Here is a 24844-nt window from a genome sequence, read left to right on the forward strand (position 1 = left end):
ATCCTGAGTCATACAGAGCTATCCTAATCGGGTTACATTACGCTGCTTGTAAAATGGCTACTTGCATTTATCTTTATAATAATCAAATGATCTGGTCAATATAGTGTTGTTTAACGTACTCGCAGGCTGACTGCGCCAAGTGAAAATGTGCCTCCAAAAGTCCGACCCGATCATCATTGTTGGCGCTGGAGCCTTTGGCCTCTCGACCGCCCTTCACCTAATTCGCAATGGGTTTACGTCCGTCTCTGTGTTTGATAAAGACGACCAAATTCCTCCTCGGTACTCCGCTGCCAATGACCTGAACAAAATTGTGCGCGCGGAATATGAAGATCCATTTTATACGAACTTGACAATTGTACGTGTTTAAATCGACGACGACGCTCTTTTTTGGCAGCGTTTAGCTTAAGTTGATGCTAACCAGGATCATTCAACTAAATTAGAAAGCTATCGCGGCCTGGAAAACCCCGCTCTTTGCGCCACATTTTCACCAGACAGGATTCCTTCACTGCGTATCGGGGAATGCACCGCAGAAAGCAATCGATACCCTGAAGAGATTCCAGGCTTCAGCGGAAGAACACGCTGAGATCCGCTCACATGTTACTCCACTCAAAGGCCAAACCGATATTCGTCAAGCATGCTGGCAGCTCGAGGGTCCATTACCTGGGTGGTATGGGTACCTGAACCGTTATGACGGTTATGCTCACTCTGCCAATGCTCTTGCGGCTGTGTATCGGGCAGTGCAAGCTTCCGGTGTACGGTTTCATCTAGGGGAACACGGAGCTGTGGACGAAGTAGTGTATGTCAATACACGGGAAGGAAAGAAAAGCTCGGGAATCCGGACGAAAGACGGGGAGTTTCATCCTGCATCGCTCGTAATCATCGCAGCGGGTGGCTCAGCTGGACAGCTGGTCCCAGAAGTTGGCAAAAACGTCGTGGCTAAGTCTTGGTCCGTCGCCCATGTCCATCTCACGGACGAAGAGACCTCAGCATTGCGCGGAATTCCCGTAACGTACGCCCGGGACCTGGGGTTCTTCTTCGAGCCAGACCCGAAGACCAACTTGCTCAAGCTTTGCCCCATGGGAGGAGGGTATATCAACACTGATCCAGCGACGGGCGTATCGCTTGCGCCAACATCTCTAGAAGAAAGCGCATTCATACCTGAGCAGGACGAGAAGCAAATGAGGCGGCTGCTAGAACAGACCCTTCCGACTCTTAGCGACCGGCCTCTCGTGCGAAAGAGCCTTTGCTGGTTTGCCGATACCAATGATTCGGACTTCATTATCGATTACGTTCCCGGCACGACATCATCGGTTGTATTGCTGTCTGGTGATTCGGGGCATGGGTTTAAGATGTTTCCGATATTTGGGACTTGGGTTTTGGATCTTCTTAAAGCTGAGAAACAGCCTGTTACGCGGTGGCAGTGGAAGAAATCCCCGTCAAGCGATGGGAAGGCTAACTGGGGTGGTGACGTGAGCTGGCGGGTTGGGGAGTCGAAGGAGATCTCCGAGATTCTACCTAAGAGGTCGTCTAGACTGTGAATGAATCCACGCCTAGGCAGACTATTGAAGAATATAGGGATGTCTCGCAGAGGTAAAGAGAATATTGAACAATCCTAGTTTCTAGCCTTCTTCCGGCTTCCTTGTTATGGATTAGAACATTTGATGCAGTCCAAAATGAGACATCTTTACATTGAATTTACCTTCCATGGGCACATCTACCAGATACTATGCTCGCTCATAGCGTTAGATACCCATTCAGTTTCATAACTCTCAATCGAATCTGCCATGGCCATGATCCCCGCAGAAGTCAAGGATACCCCAAAATCACACTCCCCATCCAACAAAGAATCCGGTCTAAGTGGGGAATTGCAATGAAGAGGTTCCGTCATGGATGCCTCCAGGGAAGCAGCCTCAGGCGAATGTTCAGGTTGGAAAACGCCGGTCTGCTGAATGAAGGCTGGCGCCGGCAAGGGTTGAGATTGGACCTGTGAGATACAGCGCAGAGTCTCGTCCAGCTGCTGGAGCTCTGAGCGCCGTAGATTGGCGACTTGGTTTCCGTCTCTGACCATTTCGTCGAAGATTGCGTAGGCTCGCTCGAGCCAGATAGAATTGCTTTCTGGGAAGCGGGGATCGACTGCTAGTCCCATGAGAAGGATCACGGTCGATACAGATATTGACTCTAGATCAAATGGAATGAATGTTTCTAAGACGCATTCAGTGGTTAGCAGGCTCGGGATCTAATGCAGACTGTTTGGATTTGATTTACCGAGAAGACCTTCCGCCTGGAGACTGTTGAGGATGTTGAGGATATGCTGAGCAGATTCTAAGCACATTTGCATCAGATTCCGAACATTCTGGGATGCATTAAGTGACTCTATACAGGTTTCTGGAGACTCAAATCTGATCTTCAGAAAACAAAATAAAAGAGGTCTGGTGGCAAGAATAATACACTGGATATGGTTGAGGTATACAGTCAGCACGGAGTTCTGTTTCCAAGGCATTGAATTATTAAAGTTGAGACATACCTGATGATACAACAGATTCAGGTAGGCCGATGTTCGAGACACGCCGCTTATCGTCCGATCTAGATGTAGAGGAAATGATTCGCGGAGCTCATCGGCAAGGCCGGCAATATGTGCTAATGCAGTTTTGGTGCTGAGAAGGAAAGTTCGATTGATCCGCCCGTCAACAGCGTATACCGCTGGTATTATCAGAAAGTATTCACAATGAACGGTGGGGGTCGACTCGTACTTGTATTGATATCGGCAATAATCTGGGACAATTTAATGTGCATGCCGAATGATGTCGGTTTTCCAGCGGAGTCCGAAGACGTGGGCAGCGGGGCTTGCACATAGCGGTCACAAAAGGATTGCGGTAAACCCATTAAAGACGTCATTTCTCGGTCTAGAATATAGACGGTCCACCAGATCTTTCGGCACCTTTCGACTACATGCTCGCCTAGATATTCGGCTGGCATGCGAGTGTGCATTCCCTGTGCCATGGCCAACCGCATTGCCTGACCAATCTGTGGCTATTAATCAGCTTATTTCACCAAATCGGGATATAGTTGAAAGTCATACGTAATTATGTGCCGATGATCGACAGTCGAGACACTGATAATATAAGGCAATGCAGCATAGGACTTCCGTTGACACCATCGGATCCCGGCAAAGAGCATTCGGCTCTGGCAAAAGCTGCAGGGCTTTCACAAAATAGCCTATGCCTGGTGGCTTTTTCCCCTGTATCTTGGGTTGAACAAATCCTTTTCCGAAAGCGAGAATGAGGAGGAAATGGATGTACCACAAACCATTTGTCATTGTCTGCCCATCCCCGAAATAGAATTGCCGCAGGGAGTCCATAAAGTCACTTTCATTGTAGAGATGATACAATTGTCCGCAGCGAAATTTGACCGCGTTGATCAAATACAATGTGTGATCATGAGTCGGGATAACGGGAACATCCTGGTTTGTGGTGGTTCGCAGTCCATCCCAACCAATTTCATAGGTCGTGCCGTCAAACAGCAATGTTTCTGTAGGCAGCGCCTCCTGGTATATATGTTCATGCGCCATGCTAAGAACACGCCGAGTGAATGACCAGTTCGAGGATGTTCCTAGGTAAACTATAGGGTCTGTCAGATCTGCGCGTTTCTTGGTTGAAGCCCTACGCACCCAGTCTTCCATTTGCTGTAGACATAAATGCAGGCGGCCCGTCTGACAGCGGATTGATCAGACACGCCTCTGTCAGCTCCTGCGAATCATCATGGTCATCGGGTAGATTAGCCCTGCTCAGCGCAGGTGCATCTTCGCAGTCCTTAGGATCTACGATCCATCAGCACCGATCATTATCTTGGACATGGACAGAAACCAACCAAGGGCTTGGATATTATGGTTTCTATTCTGTTCGCTGAGCGCAATCTTGTGCTGCAGCTCCAAAATATATCTGGGCTGATCGTTAGCCTGGCCCAGCGGAAGATGTTTGTGCGCCTTGATCAAACTCACCCCCTTCTCACCAAGATCTTTTGATCAGGATCATCAAAGATACAGGATAGATTGCGTTTGTTGCACCCATTGCACGGCTGCGATCCGGAGCACTTGATCTTTTGCCTCCGACATCGCACGCAACTAATCGAGAGATATTATTAGGGATAGCTAGATGATTCCTTGTAGAATGCTCTACTCACGCATTCGGGGATCGTTTCGTGACCCGTTCAATCCCTGCCATAGGTCTGCACAATATTGGTGATGATGATAACAAAGAACGAAGATTGTGGCGAAAAAGGCGGGGGATGTACACGTGAGTGACGACCTGACGCCCAAAACGGAATTGGAATCCCGACACATTGATTTATCTTATCTATCATTAACTAGCACTCGGCTGTTGCAAGTCGAGCCCGAATCCGACCCTTGCGACCATCTTTTTAAGAAGGTCAATTCCTACATTTGTGCTTTGGAGTCGCTTCATACTCACTTAGTACCTTATCCACATTTAAGCTCTGCTGTGGACCTCCCAAGCACAGACCCCATAATCGAGGTCGCGCCGCCGGCTGATAACCAATGGGGTCAGATGGAATCGCGTCTAGTTAAATTAATTACAGGTCCTTCATGCAACCAGTTCAGAAACGTGGTAGCTCTATGATTATGGCGCGCTCTCTGCCTTTCCCTCCCTTTTCTTTCTCTTTCCCCCTGATTAAATAACATTCCCGGAATCTATTTCTGAAGCGCCATCTTAAGATGTGTGAACATCTGAGAAACCTGAACGGCAGCCTTAGCGACGCCTTTCGAAACAAGCATATCAACCATCTCGTCCCATGCTTTGGTGATGCACTTCCTCTCCGAGCTCCAAATTCCACCCTCTTTACTCGCATCAAGCCCTAAATGATGGCCCTGTGCCGCAGCGTAAAGCGAATCTCTGCTCGGGAAACTTAGGTTGACGATCATTTTATCGCCGCTTTGCATTCCAATACCGCCCACCAGACACATCTTCAGCGCCGCGGCTGCTTTGTCGCCCCCGTGGCCACCGTAACTGATAATGATAGCTGGTTTCCCCTTCCATTCGTGGTAGAGGAAGTCGATCGCATTTTTGAGACCCGCCGGTATTCCCCAGTTATATTGCGGGGTCACGAAGATGAACGCATCGAGCGATGCTACTCTTCGTGACCATTTGCGTGTGTGCTCGTGAACATAGCCCTCGGATGGTGTTGTCTTGGACGGGATGCCCGGCTCATCGTAGAATGGCATATCTAGAGCACTGATATCGATATAGTCAAAGTCGAACGAAATGTTGTGTTTCTCGGAAGTACTAGCAGAGCTTGAGTGAAGTTGGACTGTTTCGAGCACGAAATTCGTGATTTGGTCTCCAACGCGTGGTTTACGTTGGCTGCCGCAGATGATGCCGACCCGAAAAGCTTTTCGGGGGAAAGAGGTAGTCATTTCGAAAAAGAACCCGTGGATGGTAGAATATCGGCAGGCTTTTCTTTTGAAATCAATTGTAACCTGCAAAGCACCGCCAGACTAGAGAAATCCACGACTTTATTGTATGTGGGTGAATTACAATAGGAAGGAAAAGCCGCGGAACTCCGCGGGGTGATTACTTGATTAGGCGAAGCTCAAGTCCAGAATCGAGTGTAGCTAGGAATTACCATCGAAAGCAGATCAGATCTCTTCCGTGGATACGCACAACTCGCTCGGCTCTGACGACTGGACTGTTTTTACTGCTCTTCTCATTTTAGACCGGTGGGGACCTGAGTCACTGGGCTTAGGAGATTGGTGTTTGGGAAGACAGCAACTGATTAGACCCGCTCTCAAATTGTACAAAAATTGAATCTTCGACTACATGAACTCAACATTACTTTTAACCTGGAAGAAACTTGGTTTGCCCTACAACTTATCGTAGTTCCGTCGACCAGGATGTCCCCCTCTTTTCGATCCTTCCCATTACAGCTCTATGAATCTCCTCGATCATATGGGAAGCGTTGCAAACTCATCGCAAATGTCGACAAGCTTGTTTAGTGTGCCCGGCTCCTGTATCGACGGTCAGTATGCAAAAATAAGTACAACACTGAACGGAATCTTACAGCGGCTGAGTGGCCGGCATCAGGGATGATGAAGAGCTTGCTGTTGGGCAATGCCTTGTGCAGGCTCCAGGCCGCGAACGGCGGACAGATCAAGTCATACCGCCCATTGACGATGGCGAACGGAATGTTCTTGATCTTCTCTAGCTTCTCGGGCTCCAGGTACTGCAGTTCCTTAAGCCACAGGTTGTGCGCATGATAATGCCACTCGATCCGAATGCCAGCAACCATCTGCTTCTCCTCAGCTTCAGTCATCGTATCATCGCCGTTATCCTCTTTGGGAATAAGTTTGCTCATCCCTCCCGCCCACCTGTCATACACTTTCATTGCCGCAACCTCCACTGCATAGTCGCCGCACGTGAATCGCTTGGCATAGCTGCCCGCAATATCTTTGCGCTCTTCCTCGGTGAGATGCCCAGTAAGCTCCGCATACAACTCTGGACGGAAGAGCCATGTGCGGTGGAAGGCGGCATTGAAGTCGATTTTTTCCAGAGCCTCGAAGAAAGAGACGCCTCGAAGAGTCACACTCACAACCGCCTCCGGATATGTTTGAGCGTAGAGGACAGACAGAGTAGTGCCCCATGAGGCACCGAATACGTGCCATCGCTGAATTTCGAGGTGCTTACGGAGGGCATCGATGTCTGTAACCAGGTGTTGCACTGTGTTTTCACGGATCTCGCCTAAAGGAAGGGATTGGCCACAACCTCGCTGGTCGAAGAGGATCACGCGATAGACGGACGGATTGAAGAAGACGGTGTTCTTTATGGAAGTAGAACCTCCGGGGCCACCATGCAGGAACACAACTGCCAGGATCAGCTCAGATCCAGCGTAACGAAATGTCTGGTGGCTTGCCTGGTTTGCCGTCTTTATTGCCATATTGCTCGTAATGTATTTTGTGAATTGAACCCATGCCCAGAAAGCCGGAATCGAAAGGTGCACTATGCGTGTAGCTCCTTTTGATTGTTTGCGACATGGTGATATATCACTTGAAGGCCTATTGCGGACAAAGAGTAGAGTTTGGCGATATTAGGGTCTCGGTGACGGAGATCGCAGTAATGTACTTTGGCGGAAGAAGCTGAGCGACCTTGCACTTGCCCAGTTAGCCTAAGGTTAGAATCCGCGCCCCGTTTCGCTTAAGGCGTGCAATCCTTTACCCCGCTTCGCTGGAGGCCTACAAGCCTTTACTATAAGCGCTAGTGTGTTTTAGAAGGGGTGTGGGGTGCGCCCGTTCAAGTAAGTCATTCGATTGATAACGTATTTCCCAAGCGACCTGCCCACCCAAAAAAATATAGTAAATGCGATAAATTATAACTCAATACCTCAGCAACAATAGCTTATAAGAGTATCACGCTAACAATCAAGCGAGTAACGTTATATATAGATGCGTATAGGTAGGTAGGTTCATGAATGCAATGTGAATTGTATGTACACTGTATGATGCTAAGACTCGAATATATATTATCAAAAACCAAGGGTATTCAGCTTTCAGTCAATGCGCTTGTACAGGCGCGCCTTGCTCGCCCCCGCCGACGGAGCGCAGCAACCACCACGAGCTAGCTCCGGGTGCAGCGTCGACTTATTGAATGCCTGGGAGGACTGTGGCACATCCAGCGCCGGGTTCTTGGTGAAGAACCCATCCGGCCGGAGCATGACACTGATGCGTTCCATGGGCATGACGGGGAAATCCTCCACGCGAGGGTTGTGTGTAAGTCCAAAGGCTATTACTGTCAGTCAGCATTCATACCGTAAGGCAAAGATGGGGGATCTTACTATGCCACAACACTACGTCCTCGTTCTCCGTATTGTCCTTGCGTTGGATCCAAGTCTCGACGCCCTCCGCTTTGGTGCTCTGGTTGGTGAACTCGCCGGCCGCGTATAGCTCATCGTCCTGGTACTTGGTCACCCAAATAGGCTTGGTGGCGAACTCGGCGCGCTTGTAGCCGAGGGCGTTCTTATTGACCAGGAGCATCTGGCTAGGCGCTGCGTGCAGCTTGTATGCCACGGGCCTGTAAGTGACGGGGTTGGTGATCGAGTCGTTGCGGATCTTGAAGACGCGGTGGCGGTCCACACTAGTATTGGCCCAGCCAGACTTGTTCAGGACGGTTTCTTCGGCTGTGTACCCTACCAGGTAAGGGTTGTTCTCGTCTTCTGGCATGGGGACGCTATCTTCGTAGTACACGGTGTTCTTGAACCCGTCAATTGCGGGGTCAATTCGGAATGAAAACATGTGCTGGTGAAACGGTGCCATGACCCCCGGTCCGACGTTGGTGCCCCAGGGAACGGTCTGTCCCTTTTCATTATCGAATGGGACCGTAGACAGGATGCCAGTGGCACGTACTTCCAGCTCGATGTTGCCCGCTTGGTCGAAAATGTAGGCAAAGATATATTCATAGTTGGCAACGGTGCAGATCATCTGCAGAACCAGCTGCCGGTTGCGCACCACAGTCGCGGCACCAGACCGGTAATTGGTGTGCTTATACTGCAGGCCATTGTCTTGTTCATGCATGCATACCACATTCTTTAAGCAAACAGCGTTGCCCTTGGAATCATTGCGATAACCGTCAAAGTATTTGATATGGCCCAGGCAGTCACAGCCCAACGAGAGTTGGTTCGCATTGACACCGAATCCGGTATCACCCACATCGAAGGCCTGCTTACGATGGTAGGGGGCACGAGGATCTAGCCAAGGATGGTCAGTAAAAAGTTCTTGAGTGCAACATAGCTATCACTCACCCCCATACGGGACCGTCATCTCCGAAACAGCAAGACGGTAGAAAACATTGCGATTGTCGTATGTAACGTTGTAAAGAATCAGACCCTCACGAATGTTGAACCCAACTCTGAAGCGCCATTTTTGCCAGTAGACAGACCTATCATCAACCGTGTATGATGGGCCTTCAGGCTGCTGTACAATGTAGGGCTTGAGGTCGGTGCGGAGAGGCTCCTCCAACAAGTCATGGGCATACTGGATCGCCTTGACGGGCTTCCAAGGTTGGGTGGTAGTCGTCTCGAAATCAGCGCCGCCGGGAAGATAGTCCATGCGGATCAATTCGTGGGTGAGACAGTCGAAAACAGGTGAGAACTTGCATGGCAAGGAATAGTGGTTATTCTGCGGGTGGTCGACCTCGACCATATACATGAAGCATTGGTAAAGGCGCCGGGTCTCGTGCTCGCTGTCGGTGCCGTACATCCAGGGGTCATTACAGACGGTCATGCCGGGGGGTAGCTGCAACTTCTCGATCTCGGCCAGTACAGCGGGGTGCTTCATGCAGAGTTGTTCGATTTCCATAACTTCGTCGGTATCCACGGGCCCCTACAGACACACAACCATCAGCATTGCTTTTTGGAGGTTATTTTCGGCGGTATACGTACCTGCACTTCCCGGGGAAGTTCCTTGGCGTAGACAATGGTCCGCCTATCGGCATTGAGGATAGCCTTGTAGAATGCGCCAGTGTCGAGACGGTGGAAAAGAACGTACAGGAGGCGGGCAGGTGGAGGAGGCAGAGGCCGTCGCAGGCGCTCGGCTTCAATGTACGGCAGGACATCCTTCTTGATCGGCTCGTTCACGTCGATGCGTTTGTAGCGCAGTGGGACTCCGGGGAAAGTGGCCTCGAGAATACGACAGGCAAGCTTGATCTCGTCCGGGGTGATGGGGTCGAAGGGATGGTGTGGTGAAGACATGGTGAATAAAAGACAGATAAAAAGAAGGAATGAATGAACCGCACCACACCACCTATAGTAAAGAACCTGGGGGAGGAAAGGGAGCCAAGCGTGGGGTTTTTCAATATCGGCGCATCTTCTTATCGCGCGCGTTACATAAGGCGGGACTGGGATGGACTTGCCTGTTTGGGCCGTGGAGCGGACCTGGTCTTGAGATGTTGAAGCGAAGGATCTGTGGGGGGGCAAGATATGGTCAGCGGGTATTTGCTTTGGGATTTGATTAAGAATATCCTTACTCTAACTACGGACTCTACGCTCTTTCTCTCGGTAAAGATGTAATCACGTGACCAGTGGCCGCGCAAGAATTGCCCATTCGGGGATAGCGCCACCATCTCGTCTATACTCGCGTGGGATGACTTGTCTCGTTCTATGCTATGCGGATCCCTGCGAGTCTGTTCTGATTCTCCAATATGCAGCGGAGGTGAGCGCTCCTCGGCCTCATACCATGGATGCGCTTTCCGATCCGGGACTGGTGCGCACACCATCGCCCGTCGTGTCTGCAGCTCAGCCCGCCCCAGCCCAGAAGAGCAGGGGTCGACAAACGAGCACAGGCTGGTCTCGATCGGGCTGTTTGACATGCAAGCGACGTCGAAAAGGCTGCGATAAAGCGAAACCGAGGTATGTAGATGCAGCTTTTGGATAGAAGACAAACCCTGACGATAACCCAGCTGCAATAATTGCCTCAAGCAAGGCCGAAAATGTGAGGGATATGGCTCTATTTGGGTAGAGCCACTTGGCCCGTCTGCGCAAGTCTTCAAAGTGGAAGGCCCCAAGCGGCGGAGACTCAGTGCATCGTCACCGTCAACCTCTTATTACGACCCATGGCTAGAGCCGCAGCGCTCACCAGGATCGCCAACGCCGCCAGGCTGGTCTGTGCCGACACCACCACAGGATCTAAATGAAGATGCCGAGATTGAAATCGTCAGTCCGACCCTGGAGATGGGTGATCACCGCTTCGATGCATTGGCCATGACTCCTCGACCTCATGGAAATATCAGCCATCTCTCTGGGCATGAATCACACTACCTGCAGTATCACATGGAGGAGGGCTCACGGCTTCTAGCCAATCTCGAGAGCGATGGAAATCCGTTGCGGTCAATTTTGATCCCACGCGCCCTTTCGTCTCCATTGCTGATGAAAGCTGTATGCGCTGTATCAGCACTCCATCTTGCAAACCGCTCTCACGGCCTTGGTGCGCAAACAGCTGCCGCCGATTTCTATGGTGGAACGCTCAGAGGCATTCGGACAGCCCTCGTGGAACGGTCCACAGATTTGCTTCCTGACGATGCCATGCTGGCAGTGGGACTACTGTGCAAGTACGAAATTGTCCGCGGGAGTGTGACACAGTGGTCCGTCCACCTCGATGCTCTGCAGCGCTTGCTTGTTTCCCGTGGAGGATTTGCCTCGATGGATCGAGATGCAGCTGGATTTTTGCGGGGATTGTAAGTTCGAGACGCCCTTAAACACAGTCATGGTACTAATTGGTTCCAGATTCGTCTATGCCCACAGCATGGCTCAGATAACCAGTCGAAAACGCATCACTTCAGCAGATGTCTCGCCCGTTGACGATGATATTGGTATCTCCCAATTGGATATTTATATCGGATACACCGAGGAGCTTCTCAAGACCTGTGGTCGGATCTCTCGGCTCCAATTTTTAAAAGATGACATCTCGGCCTTGCGACTGGCCGTTGCATCCATGTGAGTGAGCCCCGATATTTTACGAGAATCTATAATGACAGTTTCACAGTAATGAAACCCTCACAAACTGGTCCTACGCTTCAGCCCGTTGCATCACTCCCCCGGGTCTAACAGCGGCCAACCTAACCCGCCTCCAAGTCGTCGCAGAATGCTTCCGCGACGCAGCCTTCATCCATCTGCACTCGATCCTCGAGCGTATAATCACGCAACAAGATGATTTTCATGACGTGGCGTCCATCAACAATAGCAATAATACCACACCCTCCCATCTTCTCAACCAATTAGGCACCCTCATATCCACCCCCAAAACCACTGCCGTGCACCGCTGCCTTTCCCGCGTGGAATCGCTGCACCTCGATCACCACTGCGAGTACTCGGCTTTGACATTTCCGCTATTTATTGCAGGCTGCGAAAGCACCACAGCGGTACAGCGCGAAGTTGTCACGCAGTCGCTTAATAAATTGCAAGACAACTTTGGCATTGGTAATGTGCGCCGTGCGCAGGACTTACTTGCTTCCTTGTGGAAGAGAAGGGACGAAGGGAGCCCGGATGGGACAAGCAATCATGTGCATTGGTTGGATGTTCTTGAAGAACTCGGGTGGGAGTTGATTCTTGCATGATGTATGCGCATCTATCTGTATATTTGTAACTTTATGTCGTGTTATGTATACCTGCATTATCACCATCTACGAAGCGCCCAGGTCTATGAATTCAATTCATTTCTCATAAGGTGATATGGCCGTATTTGCTGAAACTACTTTCCAACCACAGTATCTATATTCCAGTCACCATAATCACAACTTGCTAGTACAAGTCGCACTCTTAGGAATCCCAAAAGTAGAAACATCCTCCTTCGTCTCCCCATCAACCGCCAGCTCAGCAAGCGCTCTCCCAAAAGCCGGCGCGAATTTAAACGCATGCGCCGCACCCAGCCCCAAAATCACATCTTTGCAATTCTCCAACGGACTAATGATGAACTGCCGATCCGGGGTGATAGTATACTGACACGTCACCGTCCTGAGCGCCTCGCGTCCACTATCAGGCATAGTGCTATCCATAAATGAGGACAACTCTCCCAGCAATCGCGGCGAATGCACAAACGTGCGCTCAGCGGGCGTCATAAAGTTGTTTGCGACATCGCGCCCTGCTTTAATGGTCGTTTCGCCGTAGCAGGGGAAGCCGTAGTAGCATTCTCGTCCGCCCCAGATCCAGACGGGAAACTTGGAGGACTCGAAGGCGGAGACGTCCGTCGGCTTGAAATATGTGATCTGTTCCTGCATAACGGAGAGCGGGATGTGCACGCCCAGCGGTGCGAGGAGCTTGTTCGTCCACGCGTCTGTCGTGAGGATTACTTTTCCGGCGTGAAACTCCTGGCCCGTGGCTGTTGAGATGATCACTCCCTTCCCGGAGGGATGGGGCGTAACGCGCTCGACGGGGGTCCGGTCTTTAATAACTGCGCCGTGCGCACGAGCAACATACTGCATCGCAGCGACAACCTTGGATGCATGCACAATCCCCGTGTCGGCCGTGTACACCGTCTTCACCGAGTCGGCGATATCAAACTGCGGCCAGCGGCTCTTAACCTGCGCCGCGTCGAGCAGCTCATAGGGCACATCATTTGCGTCGAGACTACTGGTGAATTCGGTAGCGTTCATGCTAGCCCCTTCTTCGTCAGGGAAGAATACAACACCGCCCGTGATGCTGAGCAGGTGCTGGTCGACGGCTTTCTCGAGCGCGGCCCAGTCTTTGTAGGCCGATTTGGCGAGAGACACGTATTCCGGTAGGAAGTTGGATGTCCGCACAATTCGCGACGTGTCGTGTGAGGCGCCGCGCGTATGTCCCAGCTCGAACTGCTCGAGGCCGAGTACTTTGGCGCCTTTTTGGGCGGCGTGGTAGGCGGCGGCGCTGCCTAGGACGCCGAGGCCGATTACTGCGACATCGTATTGTTCCATTTTGGAGGGTTGTTTTCTTCTGTGAGCTTAATTTTTTTCTAATTCTTCACTTTCTTGTTGTGAGAGTTATGTGCTGCTGTTTGCTATATACTTGAGCGTGCTCCGCTCATGTGACTGGCTGTCTGGATCCAAGCCCTAATTTAAGTAAGTCGGCCCGGGACGACCGCCGTGAAAATCCACGCACGGCCCTGGATTGCGGTCAGATGACCGGAGTTGACGGGCTTTCTATTGGACTGGTTGAGATACAGAATAATCAGAAAGGACTGAGTTGTGGACGAGTCTCCTCAGAGGCTGTAGTAAATATAAATGGCCCTTAATAGTCAATCCATCCCGTACCATGATAGAGAGAATAAGCCCGAGCTATTCTATGCACATCCAGCTATGAGGGGAAACGGAAAGCCTCAGCTCAACCCCATATTCAAATCATCGCTCAACCCCCACTCCCTCTCCGCTCTCTCCGTGCCACCCGCCGCGCGCGACCCCCACTGATCATGGTGGTCCCGCACCTTCGCCAATTCCTTTTCTCGTATGCTAGCACTATCACTTGTTACCACACTGCTGTTTTTGCCGCTTCCAGAGCTCGTTCCGCCGACACCAAGCTGGGACGACCTGCGAGAATTCGGAATACTAACTGGTCGTGAAGGGGTGTGCTCGGAAGCAGCAACATTTGATCCCGTGGCGCGAGCCGTGTCAGATGAAGACCCGCCGCCGCTGCTGCCCTTATCTTGCTTGGTACTCCCGAACCAGCGCCGCCGGCGAGATTTGGTGGAGGCGGTCGAAGGGGCGATGCTCTTCGCATCGGCATCGGGGTCAGCGTCTGTGCTCTGAGAGTCCTTTTTCTGTTCGCGGTCCAACGCCTGTGTGAGGCGGGATACTGTTTCCCCGGAGCTGTTGGTGTTTTCCTCGTCTCCGATTTCGACGAGTTCGGCGTCGCGGTACCACTTGCGCCGCCGAGTGTACCGGTCCCATCCGTCTTGACCGCGGCGGCCGTCGTTCCACTGAATAGCGGGTCAGCATTATCTTGAAAAGAAAGAGGGGGGTTTACCTTGTTATCAGAATAGATCCATCCCTCACTGAGGGACTTGGAGTCTGATTTCCTGTTCGGTGAACCATCCTTCCCTTCGACGCGCCACTCGCTGCCCTCTACCCATCGCCATTTCGAGTCTCCGGTTGGAACATCCGGTAACTCAAACTTATCTTTGGGAGAGACCGTGTTCAGATGCTCGTCGGTCCAGGCTGCGCGTTCCGCCGGGAACAGCGAATACGTCCACCCGATCCCCAACCAGCGCCGCTGGTTCTCGTACACAATAAAAGTAAATCGCACACCATCTGCGCCTCCACGTCGACGGGTCGCGACGTTCAGGCCGAGACCCTGCGCCTGAGCTTTTTGGGAATTGTCCGGGCTGTCTGCGACGGAAAGTCCTGTCAGCATAGCGACGATGCGCCGCACAGTGCGCGAGCGCCAGAGGATAACGCGCGATACGCGCGCAGGCCGGGAATGATAGGTGAGGATGAGGGTACCGACGGTCATGAAGACGCGACGGGTGGTGATTATGTAGAATGGCGGGAGGGTCAGTATAACCCAGATTGGGGTAATAAGAAGAATTCGTAGGAAGAGAGCTGTGAGCGCCGGCTTTGTAGTTGCTGACGTCGCCGTGCGTTGGGTGGAGAGGAAGTCGGTGAGGTCGAGTAGAGGCTCTAACAGGATATTGCACCTGATGGTGAATGTGCGCAACGTCTCGACAATCTCGTCTAGGCTTTTCTGGTGGCGAGTGCCATTGTCCGAGGAGTTCGTCCGTTTGTGGTGTTTTTCACCCGTTGCCGCGGTCGAGGACAAGGGCGAGTAGCGGCGCGTGTACATGCCTAGGATCAGCCCGAGGACGACCAAGATCGGCCCCGCCCAGAGAATGATGGCATCGCAATACAGCACTATCGTCCAAAAGCAAGCAACGAGCAAAAAGCCCTGCCATGGATCCCCGCTCGTCCATGTGAGGAGACCGAGAAATTTGTTCAAAGGTAGGAGGAATGGATGGGAGTAGGCGAGGGCGCGAGTGATGGGCGGTGGCGTGGCCACCAGCAGCGGGGATTTGCGATGCACGATAACACTGGAACGCTGGCGCGAGGTCAAGGCCGAGCCTGAGATGGTGGATGGTGAGAAGGCAGCGACAGTCGGCGGCTGGGAGTCCGACTGGCCATCCTGAGTGAGGTTTGGGGCGGCCATGGAATCTATCCACGGGAGATCTTCTGGCAGGAAGGCCTTCAGTTAGCGATGAAAATGAAGCCCAGAACCAATACACACCGAGCGCTGCCATCCAACAACTATCATGACCGGGGCATCAGTCGCAGTGGCTCCCTCTAGCAGTAATGGAGAGAGTCGAGTGTTCTTATGCCGAGAAAAGGGTGTTCGGCAGATTTGCGGGGGGACATGTGACTGTTGGGCTGCTCGGCATGTGTACACAGTGACTATGTCATCGCCTAGACATTACATAACTAGTCACCTACCAATAGGATAACTACTTTCCGAAGACTCTCACTGAGACTTAGTGGTGACCAGACGTTTGTATTCGCGAATAATATATCCATAGGGCCATTGCATGTAACTATGCCTGTTGGCTGAATGCTTCTTCGAAATCTCCCAGAAAGGCCCAAAACATCTTTTCCCGGCAACCTCGATTCTGCCAATCATTGGCCGTCTTAGGAAACAACTCCATAATCCCTCGCACTGTGGTGTCATGTGCGTAAATAAAAAGAACGTTCTCTTCCGCGTCTGCTTTCTGGGCTTTCCGAATTGATTGAATGGCCTCAGGAATGTCAAAACCCATGGCTGGCTTGCAGAAAGACTCTGTTAAACTCATTCCTCTTGTGCTTTGAATTTTTTCAAAAGCTGCTCCAGGGCAAGGTGGCTGTAATGCTCGCGTAAAAGGATTCGGCGTCAGATCTTTGGGTATCTGGACATACTCCGATGGTCGTATCTCGGCACCGTGATGGCAAAGATCTCCTCCCATGAATATAAATGTATCTGGGTTCGACGTGGTCCTAGCCAAACCACATAGATGACCGATAGCGTGACCTGGCGTATCCAAGAGGTAGAAAGAACCGTCTCCCCAGAAATCGATCGCCCTGAAGTCGCCAATTTGCAAGCCTTCGTCGTTTTCGAAATCAATTTCCCTCACTTCTCGATCGCTATCGAAATTATGAATCTCTGCAAACCAACAAATGTTTCTCATGGAACTCACTGAAAATCGCTATCCCGCAGCTTTGCATCTGATTTTGTAGGGTAACCGGGCATGAAGTTGTTCTTGAATCCTGGTCCTACCACCAGTTCGGTGGATGCGGGAAAAGTCGATGGGTCACCTACATGATCCCAATGCCAATGGCTATTGAGGTTAGAAATTCCGAATTCATTACTCCTGAAAAAGAGCGAAGTCTAAAATGCTCACCTCCAAACAATGCTATCAATCGAATCGAGTTTGTAATCATTTTGCTGCAGAATTTCGGAAACATCGTGGTCAACCTCCACGCGCCACCCTAGCTGATCAACATGTCCAATGCTGGCGGGAGCCAGTTTCCGCCATTCTTTGGGAATTCCGAGATCAAAGAGGGCTTTGCGACCAGTGCCACTCTCAACCAGAAAGGACCAAGATGGCAACTCTGGGAAATGACTGAACCCTGGGATTGGAGGTTCCATAAGAAATCTAGCTTCCAAGTTGTTGATCTTTGATGTTGTGTCGATAATGTTGACATCGGCAATGGCGCCAGGCGGCACTTGGAACAGACTCGGCCTTTCCATTGCTTAAGGATTTTGAATCGAAGACTAACTGGTTACTGAAGGTATCGACTGAACAATGGAAATGCGGGGTACTGGGAATGGGGAGGTCCTCAAGATTAAACAGGCTGTTCTCCTCCGCACTAGCATTACGTAGCACCAGCATCGGCAGAACGGTTATTTTGATGAAGAACCACACCCTGGCCCGGGAAAGAATGTATTCAGAACTTAATTCCACTAGCTAGCAGATATCCTCTTGAGATTATTGCATTTCCACACTCTCATTCACCCTCTCCATCAACAATTTCGTCAACCCCCATTCCAAGCTCCAAGGTGTCGCATCACGATTTCTCTATTAAAGAACGAGACCAACTCCTAAATCAGCACAAATCAACTATTGTTCCGAGCACGGAGTCTGCCCGAAAGGCGGACCATGGTCAACCAATGGGAACCTTTACTGGCGACGCCTGGCTAGCCCCCATTGTCAGAGGTAATAACTTCGCTGTCGAGCTTAAACAAATTGCCAATATGGTTCGCAACTCATTGAGAGTGTGCACTCCATTTGTGTTAATGCAAGGGAAGGAGAGCGTACTGCTTCGCTTGAAGGATACTCGATCCCACTCCATTTTCTCCCTATCGTTTCCCATTCTTGTTATCAACCTTGCTTCCTGGCCTAATTTGGATGAGGCCTTTATGAGGTAGGAGAAGAAAGGCCAGGCGAGAGGCCGGAGAGAAAAGAGAATCGAGAAATGTTCCCGACGGCTGGATCATGAGTGGGACCAGGAACGTCGAAGCGAGTCAGCCGCGGTGATACGCGCCATGGAAACGGCGAAGGAGGCAGTGTTACACACCAGCCGTGGCCCGATGAGTACTTTTTACCTCAGTCTCATCAAAGCTACCCCTGTCTTTTCACCAATTGGAGGTATTTACCACCGAACATAATTATACGCTCGGGGGTCCTGACCTTTTTGAGCGCTAGTCCTGCGCGTTGGTCACCAACTAATGCATCAGAAAATGCAGTAGTAGGGGGCGAGATTGATTCGTGCTCGTTGTGATCCAGATAAAGATGCGGTTATTTCTGTTTTTGGAGACAATGCATGAGGCTCTGGATATACTGAGCGGGCACTTATGGTTGGAAATATGCGTGACTCTTCCTATGCGAAGAATTATAGGAGGAATTGGCGACAAGAGAGGAGAAAACGGCCCCTGGGGCCGTAATTTCTCAAACATGAAGAGAAACAGGGGTTCTTACTGGAGACCCCGGCAAAAAGAATCGACGATCGTGGCTGAGAGAGGTGTAGATTGCATTGAGGAGGTACCTAATAGGCCATAGGATTGGACCTCGCTGGGAGTAATTTTAGCAAATTAACAAGGTCACGAACCCATTAATGCAAACTACTAGGCACAGTCTCTTGACTTTCTCACACCTTTTAGCAGGGCACAGGTTTGCAGACCTCAAACCCTCCTCGAGGTCTGGTTCTCAGCAGGCGAAGTTGTTCTAGAACGGGGAACCGCCAATATGTTGCGTTGGGCTGCGATAAAAAGGGGCTTTCAAGCTTTAAGAGGCTTTCCCTCTCTCAGGGATAAAGAGCAGAAAACAGACACGGAAAATCATGACCTGGACAGCAGAAACTTGGACGGTGAAAATGACCGACTGAAAGTGAAACTGTTCTCGGAAATCCCGCGCTGCTCTGTACGTCGCTTCTGTTTGATCATGGCTAGCCAAGGCCGACATTTGAGAATGAATACTGACGTTGCAATTTGAAAATTGCGAAAACAACAGTTTCGATGCTTGTATCCACCAGCTTTGAATCGCGGCTGCTATTACTCCGACTTTAATTGCATATGCAGATCGATCCCAGATATCGCAGCGGAGGAAGCCGTCGAAGCTTGCATTAACTCATGCCCGGTGAACCCGGATCAATTCTGTTTGTAGCTCCCTATCTTCTCTCCCTTCGTATCTCACCATGTCTAATTTCTATTTCTTTGAAGGGACTCCATCGCGTATTCTTGACTTTTGTGAGCTGGTCGGCGAAGAGATTCAACTGCCAGAGTATATGGCACAGTTTGCGGGGCTGCATCGACGACAAGATCATCAATTCACTTATAGTGATGGAGGTTACTACTCCGACGACGGTTACAGTGATGGAGGTTACTACTCCACCGGCAGTGACAATGAAGCAGGTTACTATTCCACCAGCATTTCTCATATTGGAATTCCCACTTTCGCCCCCTATGTTTCGAGCTCCTCGCCGCAGCCTGCACCAGTAGCAACGAATACACCGGCTTCGGCGACAGCGGCCCCTTCAACTAGCAGTGAAACAATAGCGTCATCACACACGTCAGCTACTCCGGGAAGGGCGTCTACAGATACCGCATTGTCTTCATCCTCGTCGGGTCTCTCGACTGGAGCAAAGGCTGGCATTGGAGTGGCAATTCCACTAGTTGTCATAATATTAGGGTTATCTCTATTATGTTACTTCCGCAAGCGAAGAGTGAACAGGAGAAATGGTGCAGGCAATAATATTCCTGAAATCAGTCAACAATCGTGGCTAGAGAAACCCTTGCCAGAGTCAAAATACCTCCCTGCCGAAGCGGATAGCACCGCCCTTCACGAACCGGACAGCAGATTTATATTTGAATCGCCATCCCTGGATGCCGGTACGCGGAATTCTGGTGTTTATGAGATGAGTGACAATTCTGCCATCGAACATTCTCCCGCAGCAGCTTTCGCTACGCAGAAGCACAAGACCTCGCTAGGCCATCACTTTTCTAAGACCTACTCATCCGTGAGTAACGACGTACCTCGCAAGGCGGTCGCATCGTCCGCTTCTACGCCTGCTCCTGGAATGATCCCAAGTGGAGGTTTAGATGCTTCAATGAGTGCCTTGACCGACTCTGGTGCACCGTCGCAGAACCCACATGCGAAAACTTGGGAGGGTACTGAGGCCCCATCTTCAGGTGTGGAAAACACCGATGCACAATTGGCGCAGCTTGAGGCGGAAATGGCGCGTATCGCGGAAGAAAGAGAACGCTTGCAACAAATGCAGGTTTTGGCAGACAGAGAGGCAGAGCTGAAAAGACAAATTGCCGCACGAAAAGATGCAATCTCGGGGCAAAACCCAGATAGCCCACTTTGAAATGGTTCAAACTAATTAACAAACAACTCTTTCTCGGCAAAATCGTTTTCTTGAAATATCTAGCCAATCAGAGGTCCTAAGGCCTCGTGGATTAGTTCATCGTAGTTGTAACTTCAAGCGCTACCGTCTGATGGGGAGGAGGCAGCGATAGTTGCGACTGGTGCGAACGCACAGAGATTGCCCCCTGACAAGAGAGGAACACCAAAACTCACGGCACCAGGCGACTCGCCCTAGTCGATAGACGACATCGTAGAGGGAGGCTGCTGAGCATCAAGTAGAGCTTTTTTGTTCAAGCCACCCTATCAAACAATCGTCGCCCTATCAAAAGACGTCTGTGTGAAGCCCGGTGCGAAAAACAACTCTGTATAAGACAATCTTAATACAATACCCGATTTTCCACTGATAGGTCAAATTCAGGCTGCCATGGAGTTCGCGCCGCACAACATCAATGTACGAGAACCTTTTCTGATAATGTACACCGCTAATTCTGGTTAGGTCAATGGTCAGTTTACTGTGATACATACAATAGGCTTTGTCTCACCAGTTCACAATTTAGCCTACGCACCGGGCCCAGTGGACACAGATGTAAGGACAAGCATACCTTGCGCCTGATAACTATGGTCATGCTCACAATTATAATATAGATGTGGAAGGAGATCGATGCCAGCATCGCAGAGCGAAGTAATCTGCAGGCATCCGAAGACATAGCGGACCTAGTGAGCTTTTTAGCTAGTTCCAAAGCTAGAAACATCACAGGACAGAGCATCCTATGTGACGCAGGTTAGTAAACCCTGGAGACTATCTAACTTGCACCCTTGACTTATTTTCTAGGAATTTGTTTTTCTTGAAAACTTAAACAATATTGGGCTTACCAAAAGTCAAGCCAGTAGTATTCATTATTGTCAAACCTGTTTTTTCCAATGGCTAGTGAAACTATCTACCCTGGTTTAATGCTTACTGGACGTCAGATGCTTTACTGTCTCGTAGTCAACCGCATTCTTCAATAACCTGGTGATCTAGTAAATACGAGGATTTGTATACGTTACTAGAGCGGACTAAATCGCCGGCGTCAGTTACCTGATCAAGGAACTCCCACTTCCCCGCTACCTTTGGCGTTTCTGGACTCCGCTCATAATAATAAGAACTGACCGATAAAATGTTCTGACTGATACCTATAGGACAGAGATATCGGTTGGGATAAGTTCGCTTGGAAGGCATTGCTCGCTTTAATTGGGCTAAATTTGACATTCTGCTTCCCGCAAGTATGGGACACTGCATGTGGCAAACCCGTCGAAGCCGGATATCTGCAGTACTGCTGGATGCTTCTGATTCGGTGTGATATGATGGTGAAGGCTCTTGGTTTTCAGATTCCATGGAAAGTCTTGGTCACACAGTGCATGATTGACTTCTGGGAGTCCCCGGAATGCGAGTTGGGCGAATGGTCCTGCCCGGATTGCGAGAACCTCGATTTTTCCTATACATTTGTTTAACAGAGCGGAGGAAAGAGATGATGACACCAATAGTCCAAGTCAGAATAAATTAGAATACTAGAACTACTACCAATAACATAAGTGCTTTGTATAGATCCCATCGGCGGGTGAACAGCACCGCTGATCAACGACGGCCCGAGCGCAGACCGCCGCCGAATTTTTCCCCTTCGCCTCAACCTCAACCTGCGCTTCTCCCTGTGCTCGTCCGCCCGTCCACTCCGCGTCATGGTATGTACCTCTCTTGCTCTTATTTAATGCTCACATCTAATCATCCACGATAACCAGGCCCACCGCATCGTCACCCAAGTCGTCGTCACCGGCGCTCGCGTCTTCGGCCGCGCCTTCGCCGAAGCCTACAAACAAGCCCAGGCCTCGGGCAAATACGCCGCCCAGAACAAGGGCAAGAGCGGCGGCGGCTTCACCTCCTCGAGCCTAACCCTTGATGAGGCCTGCAAGATCCTGAACGTCAAGCCACCCAACGGCGGCGCCGGCGAGGCCAGCCTGGAACCGGTCATGGAGCGCTTCAAGAAGCTCTTCGATATCAATGATCCGCAAAAGGGGGGCAGCTTCTATCTGCAGAGTAAGATCTTGCGCGCCAGAGAGCGATTGGAGATGGAGGTACGCGAGGCAGAGAGGAAGTTTGCAGCGGAGAAGGAGTTGAAGGAGGGTTGGAAGCCGAAGGTGTACAAGGATCGGTGAGATGGGTGAATCCCGTCGTGATGCGCCCTCGCTCTCGCTCTCGCCCTCTTTCCATCTTCTCTATCCATCTCTCTCTCTCTCGATCGCTGATCCAACGACCCGACGATCGACTCGACCATCGACTCGATCACCGACCCCCGTGTCCCCTCCGATCAACCCGCCCTTTTTCTCTCTCGATTTCCGCGGCATAGCATGGCGTTTTTTGTTGTTGATGGGCCATACCGGGGAGGCTCTCTAGACCAGGGGTGATTCATCTGGCCCCTTCAGACCAGAAGGTCTTCTCGTCCTTCTCGTCTTTCTTTCTGTTACTGTACACCACCCGACCATCAGCCCTCTTGTCTCTCCACTCCATCCCGTATCCTGTGCCAGAAGGATTGAACCCATGTACCATGTACTATATAGCTGTATACTTTGCATCAAGATGTATCATGTCTTCTTTGTTTTTCCCCCTGTAGTGATCGATCAACCTTTTTTGGGTTCCTTTTTTGCCACCGCTCGATCGCATCCAGGAACAGCGCCACCGAGCCCATCAACTCCGGGATTATTCTCAGTCGACAATTGACTATGCACTGTCTGACAAAGACAACCATGCCCACATCCCGATCGTCCCGTCGCATCCCCATCTTGTCCCTCATCGGTCCCCGCCATGGCGCCATCCGGAGCGGAACCGGAGGAATTCGTTGAGAAAAAATTTGCCCCGTTGATTGATAAGAAATCTTGCTTTCCCTACTCTATCAACCGAGCTGGTAACCGAGGTGCCTTGTCACTCTTTCGACAATTCTCCAATTCCTCTTCGACATCAAAATAACACCCCTCCCTTCCTCCCCCGACATCATACACTCCACTCGAACCACCTCCAATGCGGCCCTCCACCTCCCCGCTATCGGCGGACCTCCCGCCACTGGTAATGGGCACCGCAACCTTCAACTCCCAATACAATGCCGACCCATACACCCTCCCAACGACAGAGCTAGTGCAGCGCGCGCTAGCTTGTGGTATCCGCGCCTTCGACACATCCCCTTACTACGGCCCCGCCGAAGAGCTGCTCGGCCGCGCGCTCGCTTCAGAACATGTCCAGAGCCACTACCCGCGGGACACATACCGACTCCTCACAAAAGTAGGTCGCGTTGCTGCGTCGACGTTTGATTACTCGCCGGACTGGATCCGACATTCCGTGCGGCGCAGTTTGAAGCGGCTGCATACGACTTATCTGGATGTGGTGTATTGTCACGATGTGGAGTTTGTCCCTCCCGCCGACGTGCTGGGCGCGGTGCGGGAGTTAAGAAGGCTGCGAGATGAGGAAGGTGGCATTGTGCGCTATATCGGGATCTCCGGGTACCCGGTTGAGACGCTGAGTGAGCTTGCGGAGATGGTGCTGCGGGAGACGGGCGAGCCGCTGGATGCGGTGATGAGTTATGCGAATTTCACACTGCAGAATACCCGGCTGCAATCTGTTGCGCTGCCGCGACTCCTCGCTGCGGGCGTGGATGTAGTCCCGAATGCCTCGCCGCTGGGCATGGGCCTGCTGCGCCGCGACGGCGTGCCGATCGGGTCGATGGGCGACTTCCACCCCGCGCCGGATGCGCTGCGACGCGCGATCCATTGTGCGTCGGACTGCGCGGCAGACCACGGCGAGAAACTGGAGGTCGTTGCGATCCGCTTCGCGCTTGAGACCTGGCTCCGCGCTGGAGCCAAAGTGGGCGCGCTGGGTGCACCGCTCGCTCGCTCGGCCGACGCAGACCCGGGATTCTTGTCCGTCGCCAACATCGGCACGGGCCGCAGGCTTGGCGTCAGCGTGATGGGGGTGAGCAATGTCGCCGAGCTGGACGAGACGCTGCGAGTCTGGCACAGTATCCTCCACGGCCTGGAAAACTGGGATGATGATGACGAGCCGATGGACCTCGACACGCAGGCGCTTGCTGCCAACCGCAGCACTCCCAATAACGAACTGAATAACAAGGGGCCCGTTCCCTCATCTGCCGAACACTCCGCCAGTATTCTTACTCCCTCCGAAGGCCTCGTCACCGATCGTGCTTGGTCTTCCACGCGCTGCGCTCAGATCCTGCGGTTGGCTCGTGAGATCCGCGGTGTGCTTGGTGAGGAGTGGATTGATTATGTATGGGCGAGTCCACCGGCGGACTTTGTGAATTTGTTGCCCGAGGAGCACATTGCTGCTTTGCAGCAACTGGCAATAGAAACGGGGAAGACGGAGGAAGCTGCGTATGTCCCTAGTGGGCCGGATCGCATGCTCACGCCGCCTTTGGATATGGAAAAGCAGTTAGGATAGACGATAGACCCTATCTTTAT

At 51.4% G+C, this 24844-nt stretch overlaps 12 protein-coding genes across 12 annotated transcripts; 5 read left to right on the top strand and 7 right to left on the bottom strand.

Annotated features, from left to right (window-relative positions):
- Positions 1-145: 145 nt before the first annotated feature.
- Positions 146-1538, top strand: PFLUO_LOCUS2709 (uncharacterized protein; the record flags this gene model as incomplete). Its single annotated transcript, XM_073779876.1, has 2 exons — positions 146-355; positions 441-1538. The coding sequence occupies 2 exons, from the start codon at positions 146-148 to the stop codon at positions 1536-1538; spliced, it is 1308 nt and encodes a 435-aa protein (XP_073636788.1).
- Positions 1539-1714: 176 nt separating this feature from the next.
- On the bottom strand, positions 1715-3012 carry PFLUO_LOCUS2710 (uncharacterized protein; the record flags this gene model as incomplete). The annotated part of the gene is made up of 4 exons (XM_073779878.1): positions 1715-2202; positions 2266-2353; positions 2525-2700; positions 2751-3012. The coding sequence occupies 4 exons, from the start codon at positions 3010-3012 to the stop codon at positions 1715-1717; spliced, it is 1014 nt and encodes a 337-aa protein (XP_073636789.1).
- A 1693-nt stretch (positions 3013-4705) lies between these two features.
- PFLUO_LOCUS2711 (uncharacterized protein) lies at positions 4706-5428 on the bottom strand (the record flags this gene model as incomplete). The annotated part of the gene is made up of 1 exon (XM_073779879.1): positions 4706-5428. One exon carries the CDS (start codon positions 5426-5428, stop codon positions 4706-4708), a length of 723 nt encoding a protein of 240 aa, XP_073636790.1.
- A 528-nt stretch (positions 5429-5956) lies between these two features.
- Positions 5957-6945, bottom strand: PFLUO_LOCUS2712 (uncharacterized protein; the record flags this gene model as incomplete). Its single annotated transcript, XM_073779880.1, has 2 exons — positions 5957-6019; positions 6073-6945. 2 exons carry the CDS (start codon positions 6943-6945, stop codon positions 5957-5959), a joined length of 936 nt encoding a protein of 311 aa, XP_073636791.1.
- Positions 6946-7554: 609 nt separating this feature from the next.
- PFLUO_LOCUS2713 (Cytochrome c oxidase subunit 1) lies at positions 7555-9750 on the bottom strand (the record flags this gene model as incomplete). Its single annotated transcript, XM_073779881.1, has 4 exons — positions 7555-7787; positions 7840-8748; positions 8803-9382; positions 9442-9750. 4 exons carry the CDS (start codon positions 9748-9750, stop codon positions 7555-7557), a joined length of 2031 nt encoding a protein of 676 aa, XP_073636792.1.
- Positions 9751-10234: 484 nt separating this feature from the next.
- Positions 10235-12110, top strand: PFLUO_LOCUS2714 (lysine requiring protein; the record flags this gene model as incomplete). Its single annotated transcript, XM_073779882.1, has 4 exons — positions 10235-10407; positions 10458-11231; positions 11281-11490; positions 11540-12110. 4 exons carry the CDS (start codon positions 10235-10237, stop codon positions 12108-12110), a joined length of 1728 nt encoding a protein of 575 aa, XP_073636793.1.
- Positions 12111-12284: 174 nt separating this feature from the next.
- PFLUO_LOCUS2715 (uncharacterized protein) lies at positions 12285-13442 on the bottom strand (the record flags this gene model as incomplete). The annotated part of the gene is made up of 1 exon (XM_073779883.1): positions 12285-13442. One exon carries the CDS (start codon positions 13440-13442, stop codon positions 12285-12287), a length of 1158 nt encoding a protein of 385 aa, XP_073636794.1.
- A 401-nt stretch (positions 13443-13843) lies between these two features.
- On the bottom strand, positions 13844-15663 carry PFLUO_LOCUS2716 (uncharacterized protein; the record flags this gene model as incomplete). Its single annotated transcript, XM_073779884.1, has 2 exons — positions 13844-14440; positions 14488-15663. The coding sequence occupies 2 exons, from the start codon at positions 15661-15663 to the stop codon at positions 13844-13846; spliced, it is 1773 nt and encodes a 590-aa protein (XP_073636795.1).
- Positions 15664-16674: 1011 nt separating this feature from the next.
- PFLUO_LOCUS2717 (uncharacterized protein) lies at positions 16675-17232 on the bottom strand (the record flags this gene model as incomplete). Its single annotated transcript, XM_073779885.1, has 2 exons — positions 16675-16819; positions 16883-17232. The coding sequence occupies 2 exons, from the start codon at positions 17230-17232 to the stop codon at positions 16675-16677; spliced, it is 495 nt and encodes a 164-aa protein (XP_073636796.1).
- Positions 17233-19175: 1943 nt separating this feature from the next.
- On the top strand, positions 19176-20348 carry PFLUO_LOCUS2718 (uncharacterized protein; the record flags this gene model as incomplete). Its single annotated transcript, XM_073779886.1, has 1 exon — positions 19176-20348. The coding sequence occupies one exon, from the start codon at positions 19176-19178 to the stop codon at positions 20346-20348; it is 1173 nt and encodes a 390-aa protein (XP_073636797.1).
- A 1715-nt stretch (positions 20349-22063) lies between these two features.
- Positions 22064-22537, top strand: PFLUO_LOCUS2719 (mitochondrial import inner membrane translocase subunit TIM16; the record flags this gene model as incomplete). The annotated part of the gene is made up of 2 exons (XM_073779887.1): positions 22064-22066; positions 22124-22537. The coding sequence occupies 2 exons, from the start codon at positions 22064-22066 to the stop codon at positions 22535-22537; spliced, it is 417 nt and encodes a 138-aa protein (XP_073636798.1).
- An 859-nt stretch (positions 22538-23396) lies between these two features.
- PFLUO_LOCUS2720 (uncharacterized protein) lies at positions 23397-24824 on the top strand (the record flags this gene model as incomplete). Its single annotated transcript, XM_073779890.1, has 1 exon — positions 23397-24824. The coding sequence occupies one exon, from the start codon at positions 23397-23399 to the stop codon at positions 24822-24824; it is 1428 nt and encodes a 475-aa protein (XP_073636799.1).
- Positions 24825-24844: the final 20 nt, after the last annotated feature.

This window comes from Penicillium psychrofluorescens, assembly GCF_964197705.1.
Source record: "Penicillium psychrofluorescens genome assembly, chromosome: 2".
Taxonomy (NCBI): domain Eukaryota; kingdom Fungi; phylum Ascomycota; class Eurotiomycetes; order Eurotiales; family Aspergillaceae; genus Penicillium; species Penicillium psychrofluorescens.